Here is a 17,150-nt window from a genome sequence, read left to right as displayed (position 1 = left end):
GTTGCAAGAAAACTTCTGTGCATTCAAGCCACCAGTGTTAGTAGTGAAAGGGTGTTTTCACTTAGTGGCTCAATTGTTTCCAAGAAGACATCGTGCCTAAAACCCTGCAGTGTCAACATGCTGACAGTTGTGTCCAAAAATCTTTAGTTTGCGACAGTTAAATCGCAGCATTGTTTGCAATAAATGTTGTTCATTTCAGTACCAGTGCTCTGTATGTTTTTCATGCAGTTAAAGAAAGCCGTGCTTTGCGATTCGCTGTAAAATATTGAAACTTAGATAATATCGTTTTATTTTTGGTAATATCGTATCGAAATTATTTTACCAATATCGCCCAGCTCTAGCTGCAGAATAAATTTTAATTGGACATCAGCTTTTGGCAAAGCAGGCTACTAATAATGTTTTCAGAGTCTAAACTCAAATTTCTCTGAGGACCATAAATGAATGCCGCATGTGGAGTGGCCTGCTGGCAGTATGTTTGAAGCCTTTGCAGATTACTCTATCAGTAGTTAGGAAAAGTATTTTATGGATAGTTAGCACTGAACAACAAATTTGATGAGCACCACTTTCCATTTTTTATAAATTAAATTTCTATAGTACGGTAGGCTATAAGCTATTAATTTAGACTGATGTTGGCTTGACAGTGTGAAATTATTGAAGATTTGTTATCGCAATATTACTCAGGTCGCTTGATTACTTTCAACAGTAAGTTTGCCAGGTTAATTGTCATTCTTTGAACTGATTTTTACATCTTTAGCAGCACTTTCGTGTGAACGACATGCATGCACAATTTTTGAGAAAAATCACTCTGTAACCCGGAATATCCGCCCTGTTCGCAAGCTATCATCCATTTCTGATGGTTTACCCTTATTCACCCCTTTTGGTTGGTTCACTCCTGCAAAAATTTTATTCACCCTGGGGTGAACCATTCACCTGTTTAAGAAACACTGGTTTAATATATGTCATCAAATTTTTTGCTAGCAAATTCATGCAGTTTACTTTTACATAAACCACTTCGACAGTCATGACACCGGTACGCTAACAGATTTGCTTTGCAGCAAATAAGCAGTAAGTCTAATAAAGTTTCAGTATTTATTGAGAAATAACAATTTTTATGTTATTATCAGAAAAATGTAATATATATTATGTGATATTGTTGCTTTGCATAAGTGCTGTTTTGACAATTTTTTAGATGCATTATTGCATATGTAAATTTTACTTAACAAGAGTACAATTGTTGTTCTGAAAATGTTCAAGGATTGATGCATATTTGAGAGCTGGTGTACAAGTCTTCGCCCTGGTCATAAAGCTATAACATGAACATCAAAGGTTGGAATCGGCCATCACATACAGGGTGAAATGTATGAACAGTAAAGCAAAGGTAAAGTAGTTTTCCCCCATATGTTTGGTCGATTCCAATGTTTGGTATCGTGGTATTTTTGACTAGGGTGCAGACTTGTATACCAGCTCCCATGTTTGAGTATATAGTTTTGTTTGGCTTAGATAATGTAATTTTATGTAAATATGTGATGTCATTTATTTGTATGTGGGAGGAATAAAATTGTTTTTGTCCCAAATCTGGAACATACGACATCAGATTTTTAATATGAATTGGTCAGCATATGCTGCTGCATCCATCACAATTGTTATAAGCATGTTGGGTAACAGAACAGGTAATGCAACGATATGAAGATGTGGCTTAGTAGGCTACATAATTAGTAGAGTAGTGAAATGCTATGTGTTTAAGCATCTTTCCATTGTGTTTATACTCATTAAAGAAAAGTTGACAACAATTTTTGTATCACATCTTACTTTATGAAACTAGTATATTATACTGGTAAAAATTACAAAATTGGATAATTATACATACATATCATGCAAATAATAGACAAGCGTTTGATACAACTTACATCAAATACAATATAAGCTTTAGCTGAGCGGTTCGATTTGGTTAAGGTTTACAATTTCAACTTATTATTTTATTAAAAGTTATTATTGAGCATTTCAAGCAGGTTACCAAAAAAAAGTACACAAATAATCGGCATGCAATTTCGTATTTTGTGATATTTACAGCAGGTTATGTTAAATAAACTGGAAAAAATTAGTGAAACATATAATAAGCATATTGGCAGTCGACTGTGGTAGTAAGATTGAAAAGTGCTACTTTAATGAAGAAGAATTTCTATTCCATATCTCTTTAAATTTTTAGTTCCGACTCCAAACTACTGGACAGCTCACAACCTATTAGTTTTTATATTTAGTTTTACTCAACCATTGTTTTATCTGAAGAATGAAACTGTTCATTTTATACTTCAATGGTCAAGTACACATCAATTTTTTTTTCAGGATCAAATACTTTATAAATTTTTTTTGTTTCACTCTAAAGATCAAAATGAGTCGTGAATTGAACATGGATACGCGAAGGCAAAACTTTTGGAAGGAATCCATCACCAAAGAAGCTTTTGTGCGACGTGCCTGGCAAGAACAGTATCAACAAGAAATCCAAGAGAAAAACACAAAATTTGATGAGGAAAAAGAAGCCAATAAAGAGGCTCGGATGCAAAAGTTCACGGCCATGGTCCCAAAACTTCCACCTGGCACACGTATCCTGCCTATTATTACATACCCGAAGAAACCAAAGCCAAAAAGCGAACTCATTGTAAGACGCGTGACGCCAAGCAGTGTGGATTCAAGCAGATTGCTTTCCGAAATGAGACCTGTTTCTCCAGGTTGGTAGAATGTAAAAAAATAACGAAACAACCTTTCACACTAATCTACACACACGAGATTACTGAATTGATTTTTGGAAAATAATATACAAAGTTAGACTACTCCTGTCAAGTGTGTGACACCAAACACTGCTTAGCCAAATCTTTGCCGTTCAATCTGAGATTTATTTGCATCAGGACAAGAAAATCATATAATTTACTCCATGTATAACAGATATATTGTAGCCTACGCCATCTGCAGAGCATAATCTGGATGGAATGTTGGGGTTAAATCAGGAGCGCTATATTTGAACTACGAACAAAGGATCCCTGTGCAATTTTTCACTGGCAACGCAATTCATGGAGAATTGAATGAGGAACTGCACCACCTCCAACTTTGGTTGAACAAACGTTCATGTCCAAAATGTTTAAGCTTAACCTGGCAATTCGCTTTTAGCCTACCTGTTTTGTAGTTTTTATCATACCTCACAGTACTTATTTGGCGTTCAGCCTTGGTAAGAAGCTTGTACCGGAGTTTCGTTTGTTTCGAGTGCCGGTGGTTCTTTGCTTAAGATGTTACATTATCTCTGGTCCCAATTAAATGAAGATGTCTGAGGGCTTGTTGTTTTTCTGGCATGTTGTAAACAAACTTGTTCTAACAAATGCAACAATGTGTAGAGTAGACCTCACCACTGTTTTTAATTCTGCGTTTTTACAATCTACAATAAAATTCTTGCATAAGTTAAGCTTTGTGAGTATCCTAGTGGAGGACAGGACAAAATTGATGGCTTGCAAAGCCAATAGTAGTTTTACAAACTGAATTAACAATTTTTTTTAAATATATTAGTTTTTTCAACTACAGAAACAATATTTCAAAGTAATGTCATTTGCCAAAATGAGATTTGTTGCACAGAAAACTGAACGATGCTGATGGGCTGCATAAAATTGCTCAGCTGGCCACAGTTCTTCCACAACTGCAGATTAGTACGTCAGAGCAACGTCAACTAGATCAAAAAAAGAATTTCTAGTTTTTTCATCAATTAAACTTTCTATCTTTTTTAGACGTCAGAAGATTACTTTTCCAAGGATTTACGAAAGAAGGAAAAGGGCGTTACCAATACTTGCACGCGCGTAAGTACAAGAAGCCGGAAATCAAGTACGCTTACCCTCTCACCTCCTCCTGGGAATACGGTTGGAAGCTGGATGATGTGGTCACTGAGTTCCGCTCTCCGCTGCATGGTCGTTCCCGTATCGTTCGAGACACATTCTTCCGAAGAAACGGAATTTTTTCTGACCCAGTCTCGGCATAAATTCGTAAATTTTACGAACAACTTTGTATAACAAGTTCAAAAATGGTGTTTCCATTGGTGTATGTATTAATGCCATATTGAAATTTGTATGCTTCTCGTGCAATACGCCATTAACTTACAAATTTCTTCACATGCAACGTTAATAAGATTTAACGTACAGTAGCGGTATCATTGCTCTTCACTGAAGCTTCAGCAGATTTTGACTGCGAAACAAAATTAGTAACTGCAAAGCCATAATTGTTTTTGGTTAGAATATTCATTTACAAATTGTGTGGATTGTTCAGTTGAAACAAAGTGTGATTTAGTATAACTGCCTTTAGAGGTCATTTTTCTTGTTAGCCTACACCACTCATTGCCGTTTGTAATTGATTTTAATCATGTTTTAATTACAAAATGTCGGACATTATACATTCTGTAATCTGCACTTACAATAGCACAGTATTTCACGGCTCGTTTCTCTTTGTTTGTGTTGACCTTTTAATTGAATACGACTCATACAATGAAAACATAGCGTTCCCTCCCACAACCTAGCTAACAAAAGTTTCAACCATTGTTTGCTGACAAGACTTTGTCCCCAAGTAGACTTTGTGGCCTTTAAAGGGCATTAGAACGACTGGGTGGAGATCGTGAATTTTTACGTTGATTGAACGTCCAAACTATTGATTTATCATCACTATTTTAGCACAGCATACCTTTTTGGATATCTTTACTTCATCCTTTTTGGTATCATATGCTAGGCTATGTATTGTACAGTGCAGCTTACCTTCTATTCCGCGAATTTCGTTTCAATATCAAATTCAGAACTTGTTAGCCATGCAAGCATTGTCGGATGTGAGCATTAGTTGATGAATGGCAAAATTTACTGATAATTTCAAAATGTTTCTTCGATATATGTATTCTACTTCTACTCTCGTGATTTTTCTAATGAACTTGAAAAATAAGTTTTTCAGCTAGCCTACTTGTGCCATATTGACGTTCTTGCAAGCTATAACATTATTTTGTTTGAAATAGTTGTTGAAGAACTGTCACACTGGTCCTTTCATGTCTTGCGTGTTTTAATGTAGTTCCAGCCAACCTATTGCTGTTGCACTTCCAGCAAGTTGTTTAACAAATGCCATACGCTCACAAGCCATAGCCTATACCTTTGCTTATGTAACTTAGTAACCTACTGTGCCTTATAAAATCTGCATTGTATCAAGTAATGTTTATGTGTGTGTTTGAAAAGATTTTTCACAATTACAAGGAAGAATAATTAGCTGCATGTGTTTACAAAAAGGCATATTTTGAACAATAATTGTTGTTATTATATGGTGTGTTTTTATAAGCGCTATGTCCATGGCAGATTTGTGTTGCTCTCAGCGCTTAACCAAGCAAACAGTAGGCTTCATGCCCAACGGTAAGGTGTTTAGGCGGAGCCGAGTAGCCTATAAGCAGGGCCTCCGAGAGAAGTCAGCACTGGTCGGGAAACAATACGAAAAATGGGCCCCATAATATTTTTTAGCAAATATAGCCTACAACTAATTTGTATCTTGCGTTGCATGTTCGTGTTAAGCTGAAATTAGCCTAGCCTACTTTCCTCAGCATGAAAAGAACTTCGTTCAATATAAAAATCATCAATAATCACTGGATTACACTTGCAGCAAAAATGCCATTGAGGCAAACTATTTTGTCTAGAAATCTTTGTACACACACAATAGGCCTACAGGCAACGAAAATAGTTCAACCAAACATTTAATTCAGGAGTGTCCAAACTTTTTCCCACGCGAGCCAGATTTGATAATAAGTGTTCGCGGGCCAACAGCCACAATAATTTTTCAGAAAAACTGCAAGTTGAATTTATATGATTTTTGTGTGTCTGCAGGCCAAAAATAACACATTGTACAACAACAGGCGCGGGCCATACAAAAACGTCTCGTGGGCCGGAGTTGACGCGCAGGCCGGACTTTAGACATCCTTGATTTAATTCAACCCTTTCTGGACTTTTTACAATGCAAAATTACGGATCACAGCATCAAATGATGAAATTTTGCGACGTCTGAATTGATGCACAACATGTAGCCTACAGTTAGGCTTTTCAATCGGTTACTGGAGCGCAAACAATTCTTTACAAATTTCAGTATTTGCTAAAACCACGTTCTCAAAGCGCAACCGTTGGAGGTAGCTACCGAAACACACAAAAAATCATAACAAAACTATTTGGAAAAACCTTTCGAAAGTTGCAATCAATGATTCCTTGTGTAGAGATTATGGGGTGGTTCGTTCTGGTTTGCAACTGGAGTTTGCAGTGTGGCTTTCTTTCAAAAGTCTCATCCAAAATGTCTTGAAAAATGTCATTGTCGTAGCCTACAAATGGTTTAAATTTGTCCACATGCCCGCAACTGCACAGCAGACATAGGCTACGATGAAATTTTCATGGAACTTCAAACTCATCGACGATAAGTTTGAGTTTGTTGATACATTTGTCAATTCCAACAACTATCGAATGCTTTGCAATGTACGGTAGAATACATTTCCTTCGAATGATTCAGCTAGTTAAGTGGAGTTATAAAAGTGTTCTGTCCTCAGGAAAAGAAAATCACTTTCTTTTAAATTTATAATTGCCACTGCAACTTTAGCTTGCGAGTAGTAGCCTACTCTTTCCAGCTTTCTCTTACATAGATTACATCTTCCTTTAATTTCATTAAATTCATCAGTGAATCTTGTTTAGGACCGTAATCCACATAATGCAAAGCAGTCACAAATTTAAAACTGCTAGTTGTAGGCTACTTCAGCATTGACTCAGCTTCCGATCAAGCTCTTGTTGGTTCCAAACTTCCAACTTGATGCATTTAAGAAACGTCTTTAGAGCTTCAATTTCAAAAGGGTAATGTAAAGCATTGGGTTTGACTGCACCACGCCTTGATTAGCCTACCCTCTCGAAGTCAATTTTCTTTGCAAGATGATAGGACAGCTTTTTTTAGATTTTTCAGAATTTTTCCTCTGACTGGGCTATAACTTTAAAGATGCCACAAGCTTACAGATAATCAATTACTCCAAAAATAATAAGACATTTGAACAACGCTGTCTGTAGGCAACATTACAGTATGAATTCCAACTAGACTTAGCCTAAGCAACAACATCCATAAACAAAAAACTCAAACAAAGAAAAAACTCACTACCTTCCAAAATCACATCATGAGAAGCATGACCAACAAAAGGCTACTTGACCACACGAAAACAGATCTTTTGTTTTAACTATGACAAAATTACATCCAATTGCATCAATAATAAAATCAAAAGTTATAAAACTGTTCGGCCACACTAAAAGATCACAATTCGGAATCAGCAAAGTTTGCACAGAAGGAAAACTAGAAGGAAAAAGAAAAAGTGGCAGACAACCAAAACGATGGCAAGACAACATCCAATCATGGACCGGACTCAACTTGGCGACACTGGGCGAGCTGGCTCAAAATCACCACTCTTGGAAGCAAATAACTCATGTTGATGCGCAATCTGCTGCAGGCGGAGATGATGACTGATGATGATGATGATCCATAAACAAAAAATATACAGGATTTACTTTCTTTAATCGTGCTTGGACTGATACCAGTGGCGTATATTCAGGGTGTTCAAGGTGTGCACTGAACACCCCAAGAAATCCAGAAAAAAAGAAAACTTCCATCGGTTGTCGATGTTCTTTACTTTCATGATAGGCTATTCTAACATCTTGCTGCATGCTGATTGCTTTCTTTTCAATTGCAAAACTCGTCCCCTTCTAATTTTAATACTCCAACGTTTGAGGTCATTGCCTTTAATTTTTTTCGGTCATTGCCTTTAAGCTGGGTGTGCACTGACAGCTTGGCGAGTGCTATTTAAAATAAACAATTAAGAAAAATGACGTCACAAGGCAGCGAAAACAGCAATGGTTTTAGGTCAGCCAGGCTGTGCAGTGTGCACTCGCTGATCTGCACACCTTGGCGCGTCATTGGGGGAATAGCAAGTTTTAGCTTGTTGGATTAGAGTTTGAGGTGATCAGAGTTGGAAACAAGATAAGATAAAATGTTTTTTTATGCACCAAGTGCCAGTAAATTAGGACTAGCTTGTCTGAATCTGCAACAAAGCTTATGGCAACAGCCAATATCATTGATGCACTATTCTAAAACAACACATCTAATCGTTTTGTAATTAGAGTGTTTGTATGTTACTGGTATTGTACCTTATTGCTGAAACACCTTAATTTATGTAGCAGGTGCCAGCTGACTCAAAGTCGCTTTCTGTGTCTCCTGGTTTGTCTCACATTAATTATTGCCTACGGTATGTTTGTTTCGTCTTGGGTGTAGCCTACCACCGGTACGGTATATAATATTAATATATATATTAAAATGTGAAGCCAATGAACAAAATGATACCGGTACTGATAAACCGTGCCTAATCCTTGCATGAAGTAAATCATTTCCATCTCGAGCACGCTTTAGCTTTCGCGTTTTTTCAGACTCCTGCTGTGTTATGGCAAGTAGGCTAATATTGTTCGTTTTGATGGTCGGAAATAAAAACTGAACTGAAGTATGTGACTTTAGAAATGCAACTTAATGTTTGATACTATTAAGTCTTTAATTCAATAGGCGCTGTCAAATAAATATCTATTTTGTATTCTGCATTCCGACAACATTATTTTTGTCAGTTCTGTTCATGTTCAGAATTTGTGCTGAAAATGCTCTCAGAACGCACCAAATTCAATGTTAATTTTAAAAATTTTCTGGAGGAGGCCCCCCAGACCCCCCGCTGTTGCTTTGCCGTCACTGAACACCCTGTCAAAGTGGTCACGGTACGCCACTGACTGATACCTATAACTTTCCCAGATAACTTATGTTGGATACAACATCCTATGCCTGGCTAACGCAGATTTTGAAGTTAAAGGTTCAGTAGTCAAGCAAAAAGAGTTCCCGCTTAGTTAAAACAGCACCAGTTTTCAAGTTGAAACTATCAATACATTCGAAACCGTTCAGTGATACAGAAATCATTTCAGCTTCAGATTTTACGTCTTGAAGCTGTTCAACATCGCCTACCTTAACACGAAAATGATTTGTTCTTGATGAGAATCATCGAGAGTGACATTTACAATGATTGAGAAATACTTGGAACTACGCACTTCATTTAAGAATTTGTTGATTATTTAGCTGGTACATTTTTACTTTAGTACTAAAAATGGGCCCCCTTCAAAAGTGCAAAAACAAAAAACTACTCGTTTTTCCTTTACAATGTTTTGCTAGGGGGGAAACTGGCCCGACTTCCCCCCCCCCTCTCAGAGCCACTGCCTATAAGTTATTATTACCCTGGGGCCTGGATCAATTGCTGAGTTTCACGCATGAATGGGATTCATTATCACTTAAAAAATATTTGGTATGATCCGACAGACAAGGGTGTTTTTCTGGCATTTTATTTGGAAGCGGCTATCCAGCCAACAAAATCAGTTATTTTTGCATTAATTCAACATCTGCAGATGATTCAAAGATAGGCTATACTTTGACCAAGTTTATTTTCGAAAATTTCCACGCCACAGCTTAATTGGGTTAGGCTACCCCAGAAATGCAACGCAGCTGACAATTAAATGTATTGAAATTTTGAACTTATGCCTAAATCGATTCAGAGGCGAATACTTTAGCCACCAAGGAGGCTGAAGCGAAGCCAATGCTATAAAACTGATTTGTTCTGTTAGCGACGTGGCAAGTTTTTAAGGGGTGAGAGCACTTTTGGGAGAAATTTTAAATATTTAAAATTATACTTTTGTTTAAAAATATAGGCTATGGCTATATTGAACGCAGACAAAAACTTAACAAATGCAGGGACGTGCAGTCAGGCAGTGCCGGTCTTAGGATATTTCGGGTCCTGTGCAGAAAATGCTTTGCGGGCCCCAATGACAATGATCCCATTCAGTGGCGTAGATAGGTATTTTGAAAGGGGGGTGGTTTGACGGTCGGCGGGCGAAGCCTAGCGGTGTGTTTGCCGAATGCGACACCTAGCGGTGGAGTATCTGGGGGGACCCCAGAAAATTTTGAAAAATTACTTTGAATTTGGGGCATTCTGAGAGCATGTTTAACAAAAATTTGGGTATGAAATTACTGTTAAATGGTGCTGTCCGGTGGCATAGCAAAAGGATCAGATCATTTTTTTTGGCATTTTTCGGAAATAAAGCTATGTTGAGTCTGGATGCAACCTATTTCGTCCCCTGAACAATTCGCACCCCGATTTCGTACCCTAACCCTGGTACGAAATAGGTTGAATACTTGAATCCTTATACATTTCTAACCCTGACGTGATTGCATGGCACGAACAATTGTTGAGAGAATATAGTTTCCAGCACATTCTAGGGCGCATCTAGAAAATACTAATACTGTATCCCTTAGCTTCAATTTAAGCAGAATAGCTTTGGATTTTTAGGTTGCTTCAACGTTTGATGACATTGAATCAGCATAATAATGGTGAATTCTTCGCTAAGAATGGATGGGAATAGGCTACCTACTTCTACACTAATCAGCGCAATTTAGTTCAAGTGTTACATCACAATGTCTGGCTTTGATCTCAGAGCAATATTGATAAGGCAAGGTTGGTTACAAAATTAAATCATATGAGTAGGCTAAGTTTTGGTATTACAGTAAGAAAGAAAAGGCCCAGGAAAAATTTTATAAGTGAGAATAAATACGATGAACCTACAGTACTTGCTCTCCATCACTTTCGCTCACATGACACTCAAAAATAAACCTAAGGATAAAAGCCTAGTGAAACTTTGCACAGCAGAAAACAGTAACGTTAGTGCAGAAGTTTTCCGACTTGTGCCCAGAGCATTGTGACGCAAGAAGCCACACGACCTCGTTCGGTGGAAGTTAATCAGTTATGTTGTGCATTGGGCAGTTATGTTGTGCATTGGGCAGTTATGTTGTGCATTGGGCAGTTACAGGGCGCTTTGACTCTTCAATGGTCTGGTCTGATGAAGGCCTTTCAGAGTGAAGAATTATCAACATAAAGTGATTAAGCATGACGATCGAAGTTAAATCTCGTGTGTCCGCCGTGAGACTTAATTTGTCCGCTGAGATAGCTGCTCAGACTGGACACGTTTGTCCGCTGACAACAAAATCGAATTTCGACCTATTTCGTCCCCTGAAAAGATCGAGAGAAATTTTGAAATGTCTGCCGCAACTCCGATCAGCAACTTCGGCTAAAAGTTGTTTTTTTCTCGATCTTTTCAGGGTACGAAATGTTCAGGTGACGAAATAGGTTGTATTCCTTCGTTGAATTTTTTCATTGGAAATGCCAAAAATTACTGCATTTTCTGAGTAAATTGCGGGCCCCCTAATTTGCGGGCCCTGTGCGAGCGCACGGTTCGCACACCCCAAAGACCGGCACTGAGTCAGGTGAGGCAGTGCCTCACCTGCCAACATCTGGCAAACCAAAAGTTATATCAAAGAAATGGTTATCACAGAATAAATATTATTTGTTAAAAAGTAGTAAATATTGCATGTTTTTAGGTGCTTTAATTTGTGTTAATTGCTGTGGTCGTGCCCCCTTTCCCGCAAATTTTACGTTTCTGCACCCAAACTGTGCTTTAATTTTTTCTGTTTCTGTGGCGATATTCATATCGAGCGTTCACGTGGTCAAAATCGTTGAAATACGCGAGGAGAGGCAAAGCCAAGCTGTGCCTCACTTCAGATCAGAAAACTTCCATACATTGCATTATGCGTGCCTTTTTCTTTCGAAAAGTCGCCCAGAAATCACCATGAACGATTTAGCTATGATTTGAGGCACGCCTCAAATGTGACGTCACAGCTATGAAACCTTTTTCGTCAAGCTGGAATGCCCGCACAGTAGGCCTACGTGGTATATGTGACTTCTTGCAGTGTAAAGGATTGTTTCTTATAAAATTAAACTAAAATGGAGGAAGATTTAGTATCAAATCTGAGAGAATTTTAAAAACTAAACTTTCAATCCAAAGTTGAAGTCATAAATAAAGGAAGACCTGTTCCAAATTTATAAGGTTTGCGTCAGACGACTGAACAAAAAAAATAACTTGTACTCAAAAAAGAAATGGCTGTGTGCCTTATGAATGATAATAATCGCCTTTTCTGCTTTCCCTGTCTCTTGTTTTCAATATCTAGTGATAATGTTTGGACTAAAGAAGGGTCTCTACAACAAAGTCACAGATGTTTTAGTCCAAAAGGATAGGCGCATGGATTTTATTTTTAATAAATGTGAAAGCATGCTGCTAATTTTTTTAATTAGTATGATACCGTTTTTGTTGTTGTTAAACAATTTTATTGTAAAAGTGACTTGAAAAAATTAGTGCCTCACCATCCAGGAACCTCACCGCACGTCACTGAACAAATGCCATGTAGCTGTAGGCTAACATAATGTCATAAAAACGTTCTAATTGTATTAAAAACATAGTATTTGAGGAAATAACATAACATTTGGAGGGTGATTGCTTTCCTATTATTAACCTTCTATATTGAAAAAAAAGCGATTTGTTATATCTCCTGATCCTGATGTGTACATTGAAAATGAATGTGGAGCTATGCCGAAATAAACTTGATTGATTGATCACCCCCCTCCTCACTCCGAGGCTATACCTTCTTGTTTCGTTTTAAATTAATTTCCTTATGAAAAATGTCGCTTTAATTAAAAAAATCTGCTTGACAACCATGCATAATCGTGTTTAAAAAATATATATGAACGAAAAACTGGGCTCGTCCGGGAATTGAACCCGGGACCTCTCGCACCCTAAGCGAGAATCATACCCCTAGACCAACGAGCCACAATCGCAGAGGGTTGGTTTTACTTTTTAAATATTTGCTCATCATCATCAGAAAAATTCGTTGTGAACTTGATACGAATGACAACATTTTTTCCATGCCAGTTTTTCTATAACTGGTGTCTTCGCAGTTGCAGTTTACATGGCAGATTTACACTATTTTTCTATGCAGCAGAAAACGATTTAGGGATGTAGGTAGGCCTACAGCTTCTAGCTCAATAGGCTACAGATTATTTATTTATATCAATCAATTAATGGTTTATTTGTCAGAAACAAGAACATAGTAGGCTAGAGCCTATGCAAGTAATAGCCACAGTTGTTTTTATTGTTTTTATTTACTGACAACTGCAACTGCGAAGAATAGCCTATACGGTAGCCTACAAATTATACAATGCAAAAGTTGCACATGTTCCCTTAATGACAGGGAGACAACTGCAGAACTACACCAGTCAATTGGTGAGTAGGCTATGGCTATCCTATATGGTGCGCGTGCAGGCCTGTAGCAGATAGTCTACTAGGATTGTGTCATCACTGTTGTGGCCAAGAATCCCTTAATAGCCACATACGGTAGAGTCTTAACTATTATAAACTTCCAAGTAGTCTGATTTGCGATCAGAAAGGACAAACCACAGGCTACATACCGCTACGGGGCTACATCCACGCAAGGAAAAATGCATTCATGGATTGATGAAAAGAAAGTTTAAAAAAAGCTGGGCTCGTCCGGGATTTGAACCCGGGACCTCTCGCACCCAAAGCGAGAATCATACCCCTAGACCAACGAGCCACCTGTGTAGAAACAGCATATTGGCGCTATTTTTTCTTTGGTGCATTGACATCAATCAGTTTTAATGTTGCCAATTACCGACTAGTATACTGTATTAGTTTTATTTCCGATCATAGTGACAGCATGGAAAGTTTAAGCAATAAGGCCTGTGGCAGCGACTCGGTCAATGACTGGTCAAGACTCAATACTTTTCAGCTTAAAAATATTCTTGTTCAAGAAGATGCTTAAAATGATAACTTTTGAGACAAGTTACTTGTGCTACTTACAGTGGCGTAGCAACGCAGTATGCCGCCCTTGGATTTTTGCACGAAACGCCGCCCCTACTCCCCCTGACACCGTCGTAAAAGCTAATTAAAATTCCACACAACAGAAGAATTAAAGCAGTTTTGTTTAATTTTATTGAAAGTTCAAAATAAAACCGCTTCTTACTCAGACAGCTGAAGAATTCTTTGTCTCCTTTAATTACTCTAATCGCTGGCTTGAATGGCCTTTCTTTATTCTGAAACCTTTCGGGCTCTACTAGTTTGATCATCTCAACTTTCATATTATGAGTTAATGTTTCTGGCCAAGTAGTCACATCGTCATGAGAATAATAGACAGCATCTGTTTCAAGGCTGGATTTAGCTGATGGGGGGCCCAAGCACTTTTAGATCGGGGGGCCCCCCGTGCAAAAACCACTTCTACGTCTACAGCAGCATATATCCAGCACTGCACAGCATTTTGCAGAAACTTCAATGGCTGTAAAAAAAAAAAAACAGAAAATCACATTTTTTCCACGTAGAGGCGCCCTTTAAAAGTCGGGGGGCACGGGGCACCTGTACCCTCTGCCCCCCCCCCCCCCCCTAAATCCGGGCCTGATCTGTTTTCTCTTTATCTGACAGTGTTTCATTCACAGGCTTTCAATGATCACTTTGTTATTGTTTTGCTCGAGGTAGCCTAGTCTACACTTCTCCTTCCGTCTCAACTTGAGGTAGAGATTTAATGTGCTAATCTCTTCTGTCTTTTTAGCAGAGGCAATTTTTACGAACTTCAAAATGACTCGCCTTTATTCTTTTTAGTTCCTCTTGTCTAGCTTTCTTTTTCTTTCTAAAAAAATTTACTTTCTTTTACTCTTGTCATAGGCAAAAATTAACTTAAAAAAATTGCAACTTAAATCTTGTTCTGGAATCTGCAGCGCATTAGTTAAAAACAATAACCATAATTGCAAATTTGCTGAGTTAAGCTAAGTGATCTATTTAAGACCTGAAACTTTAAACCTTTTACTAACCTAACCCATCTTCACAGATGAAGATGGAGGAATCCCCTCTATCTACTACAGACAGATGGTAAAGGTGACAGTTGACTCGATGACCTCACGGTCCATTCCTGTCTCCTCCCTAAAGCGAAATAAACATTTCATTTGACCCCAATGAAATGTAGGCTAGTCCAGAAAACCAACCTCTCATACGAAAGAAGAAGAAGTGAAATAAACTTACAACTAATCTGAACTTAACTACCGTACCAAAGCTAAATTGACTGAGCAATGCTATAGCTTACAAGTTACAACCGACATTCTATCATTACTTCAACAGCATGAATATCATTAAACCGTCACAAATACCGCATGGTGAGGCACAATCTCAAAAAGTTACAAATTAGTTTATAGGCATAGCCTAACTTGTTTAATTTTTTGGCTTCACTTAGATCAGTGTTAACTTAGGTCGTTTAAGTCTGAGTCTCTCCGAGAATAAATTAACGTGACTGTCTTTGTTCGTTTAAACTTTAAAACGTTATCACATTTTGCCGCCCTCTAGCAATGTGCCGCCCCTGGATTTATCCACAAGATCCAACGGGTAGTTACGCCACTGGCTACTTATAGTTTTGGAAATTGCTCTGGAAATTTGGAAATTGCTTTGGAAATTGCTCTACCGAAGTTAAAAATGTAATGTACCAATCATATTGTATGCCAATGTATGGTTCGCAACTATGGTGTAACTATAAAACTTCTACTTTAAATCGCATACGAGTTGCTTACAACGACTCATACAGAATTATCCACAATTTGTCGAGATGCGACAGTGCTAGAGTGTATCAGGTACAGAACGACGTGTTAACATTTGATGCTCTATTAAGAAAAAATTGTTATGCATTTGTAGAACGTTGCAAAAGATCAATTAATCCACTTTTGCGCAATGTTATGTCTTCTGATTATTACTTTAATTCTACATTTTATATTCACTACAACAGTATTTTGTACGTTGTTTGATGTAGCCTGCTTGATGTTGTGTTAGTCTGATATTTTGTGTGATGACTGTTAAAAATTTAAATTCTATGGACTTTGAGTCTGATTGCAAATAAATAAATAAATAGTTGTATTATTTTTCGTTGTGATTGTCAAAAATTAAAACAAAACAGAAACAAACTTTTTTGATGATATTAACATTTAATTTTTTACATTTTGCTAACAATAACAAGCTGGAAGACATACTGCAGTAACAATAACAATTCTGGAAGACATACTGCATTGTTGCATCACAGTTTCCATTGTCTCTGCAGATAAGATTTCTTATCACATCGCAATGTTTCTCAGTTGAAGTCAGTTCAGTTGTTTTTTATTTCTGACCATCATATCAAATACAACACACGTCAATTCAATCCAATTCAATTTATTTTTCATTGCTGGCGCAAACATGTAGAGAACAGCAAAGTAAACACACGAATTTGGCAAAAAGGAAAACAAAAGGGAAAGATGGCAAAACCAAAAGGTTTAAAATATGCAATAACAGTGTTTGGATGTCACTGTTTTTAATTTGCACAGCCACCAAACCAGGATAAGAGATGAAAAAGATAAAAAAAATTTGTGAAAATACTACAAAAATAGGCTACAATTACAATGAACACTTGCCAGTGCAACAAGGGCAATTTTAATTTTAACCACCAGCTGAAGTTAAACATAACAAGCCCAGTGACGTTCGGTGGCTTAAACCGTTGGGAAAGCAACTTGGAAATATGCTGCAGCAAGGTAGTAGGCACGAAGGGCGTAACCGTCGGGCGAAGCCCGAAGGCGTGTTGCCGAAGGCAACACATCCAGCGGGGGGTCTGGGGGGCCTCCCCCAGAAATTTTTGAAAACACTTCCAATTTGGTGCGCTCTGAGAGCATTTCCAAAACAAATCAAAAATAAAAATCTGTCAAATTGTGCTTCGCCTATGTCGTGATCATACATCCATCTAATGTTTAGAAGTCACATGAACAATCTTAATTTAAACGTTGCAGGACCAAAATCCTGTGTTAGACATGGAATAATAGTTGTCTAAATGTTTAATTCGTCATGAATGTTCATTCTCAGATATTCAGTTAAGCCTACACTACAAAAACTAACACTTAGGCCTAAACATTACAACCGCAAGCAATTTTTACAAAAAGCTGGATAAGTTTGCCTCCTGCGTATAGAAGCTTAACAAACTAAATATTGCATCCGCACCTGAACGTTCATTGGCGAAGTAACGTTATATCAACGCTGTAAAAAGGGCAAAAGCATGACTGAAAGCTAGTACAGTAGGCTAAAGTACATGGCGAGGAGACATCAAAA

General features: G+C 37.7%; 1 protein-coding gene and 2 non-coding genes across 3 annotated transcripts; 1 reads left to right on the top strand and 2 right to left on the bottom strand.

Moving 5' to 3' along the window:
• Positions 1-1,262: 1,262 nt before the first annotated feature.
• On the top strand, positions 1,263-5,474 carry LOC145782181 (protein SPMIP1-like). The gene is made up of 3 exons (XM_082593949.1): positions 1,263-1,378; positions 2,384-2,726; positions 3,768-5,474. The coding sequence occupies exons 1-3, from the start codon at positions 1,361-1,363 to the stop codon at positions 4,013-4,015; spliced, it is 609 nt and encodes a 202-aa protein (XP_082450075.1). The 5' UTR covers positions 1,263-1,360; the 3' UTR covers positions 4,016-5,474.
• A 7,254-nt stretch (positions 5,475-12,728) lies between these two features.
• On the bottom strand, positions 12,729-12,800 carry Trnap-agg (transfer RNA proline (anticodon AGG)). The gene has a single exon. It is a non-coding gene; the product is annotated as a tRNA-Pro (tRNA).
• A 709-nt stretch (positions 12,801-13,509) lies between these two features.
• Trnap-ugg (transfer RNA proline (anticodon UGG)) lies at positions 13,510-13,581 on the bottom strand. The gene has a single exon. It is a non-coding gene; the product is annotated as a tRNA-Pro (tRNA).
• Between the last annotated feature and the right edge of the window lie 3,569 nt (positions 13,582-17,150).

Source organism: Aplidium turbinatum, chromosome 13 (genome assembly GCF_918807975.1).
Source record: "Aplidium turbinatum chromosome 13, kaAplTurb1.1, whole genome shotgun sequence".
Classification (NCBI taxonomy): Eukaryota; Metazoa; Chordata; class Ascidiacea; order Aplousobranchia; family Polyclinidae; genus Aplidium; species Aplidium turbinatum.
Note: the sequence above shows the minus strand (reverse complement) of the source record. Positions and strands in the feature narration are given on the sequence as shown.

Coding starts and splice junctions, on each gene's coding strand:
- LOC145782181 (XM_082593949.1), top strand. Junction 2,727..3,767: donor AATGAGACCTGTTTCTCCAG/GTTGGTAGAATG, acceptor TATCTTTTTTAG/ACGTCAGAAGATTACTTTTC.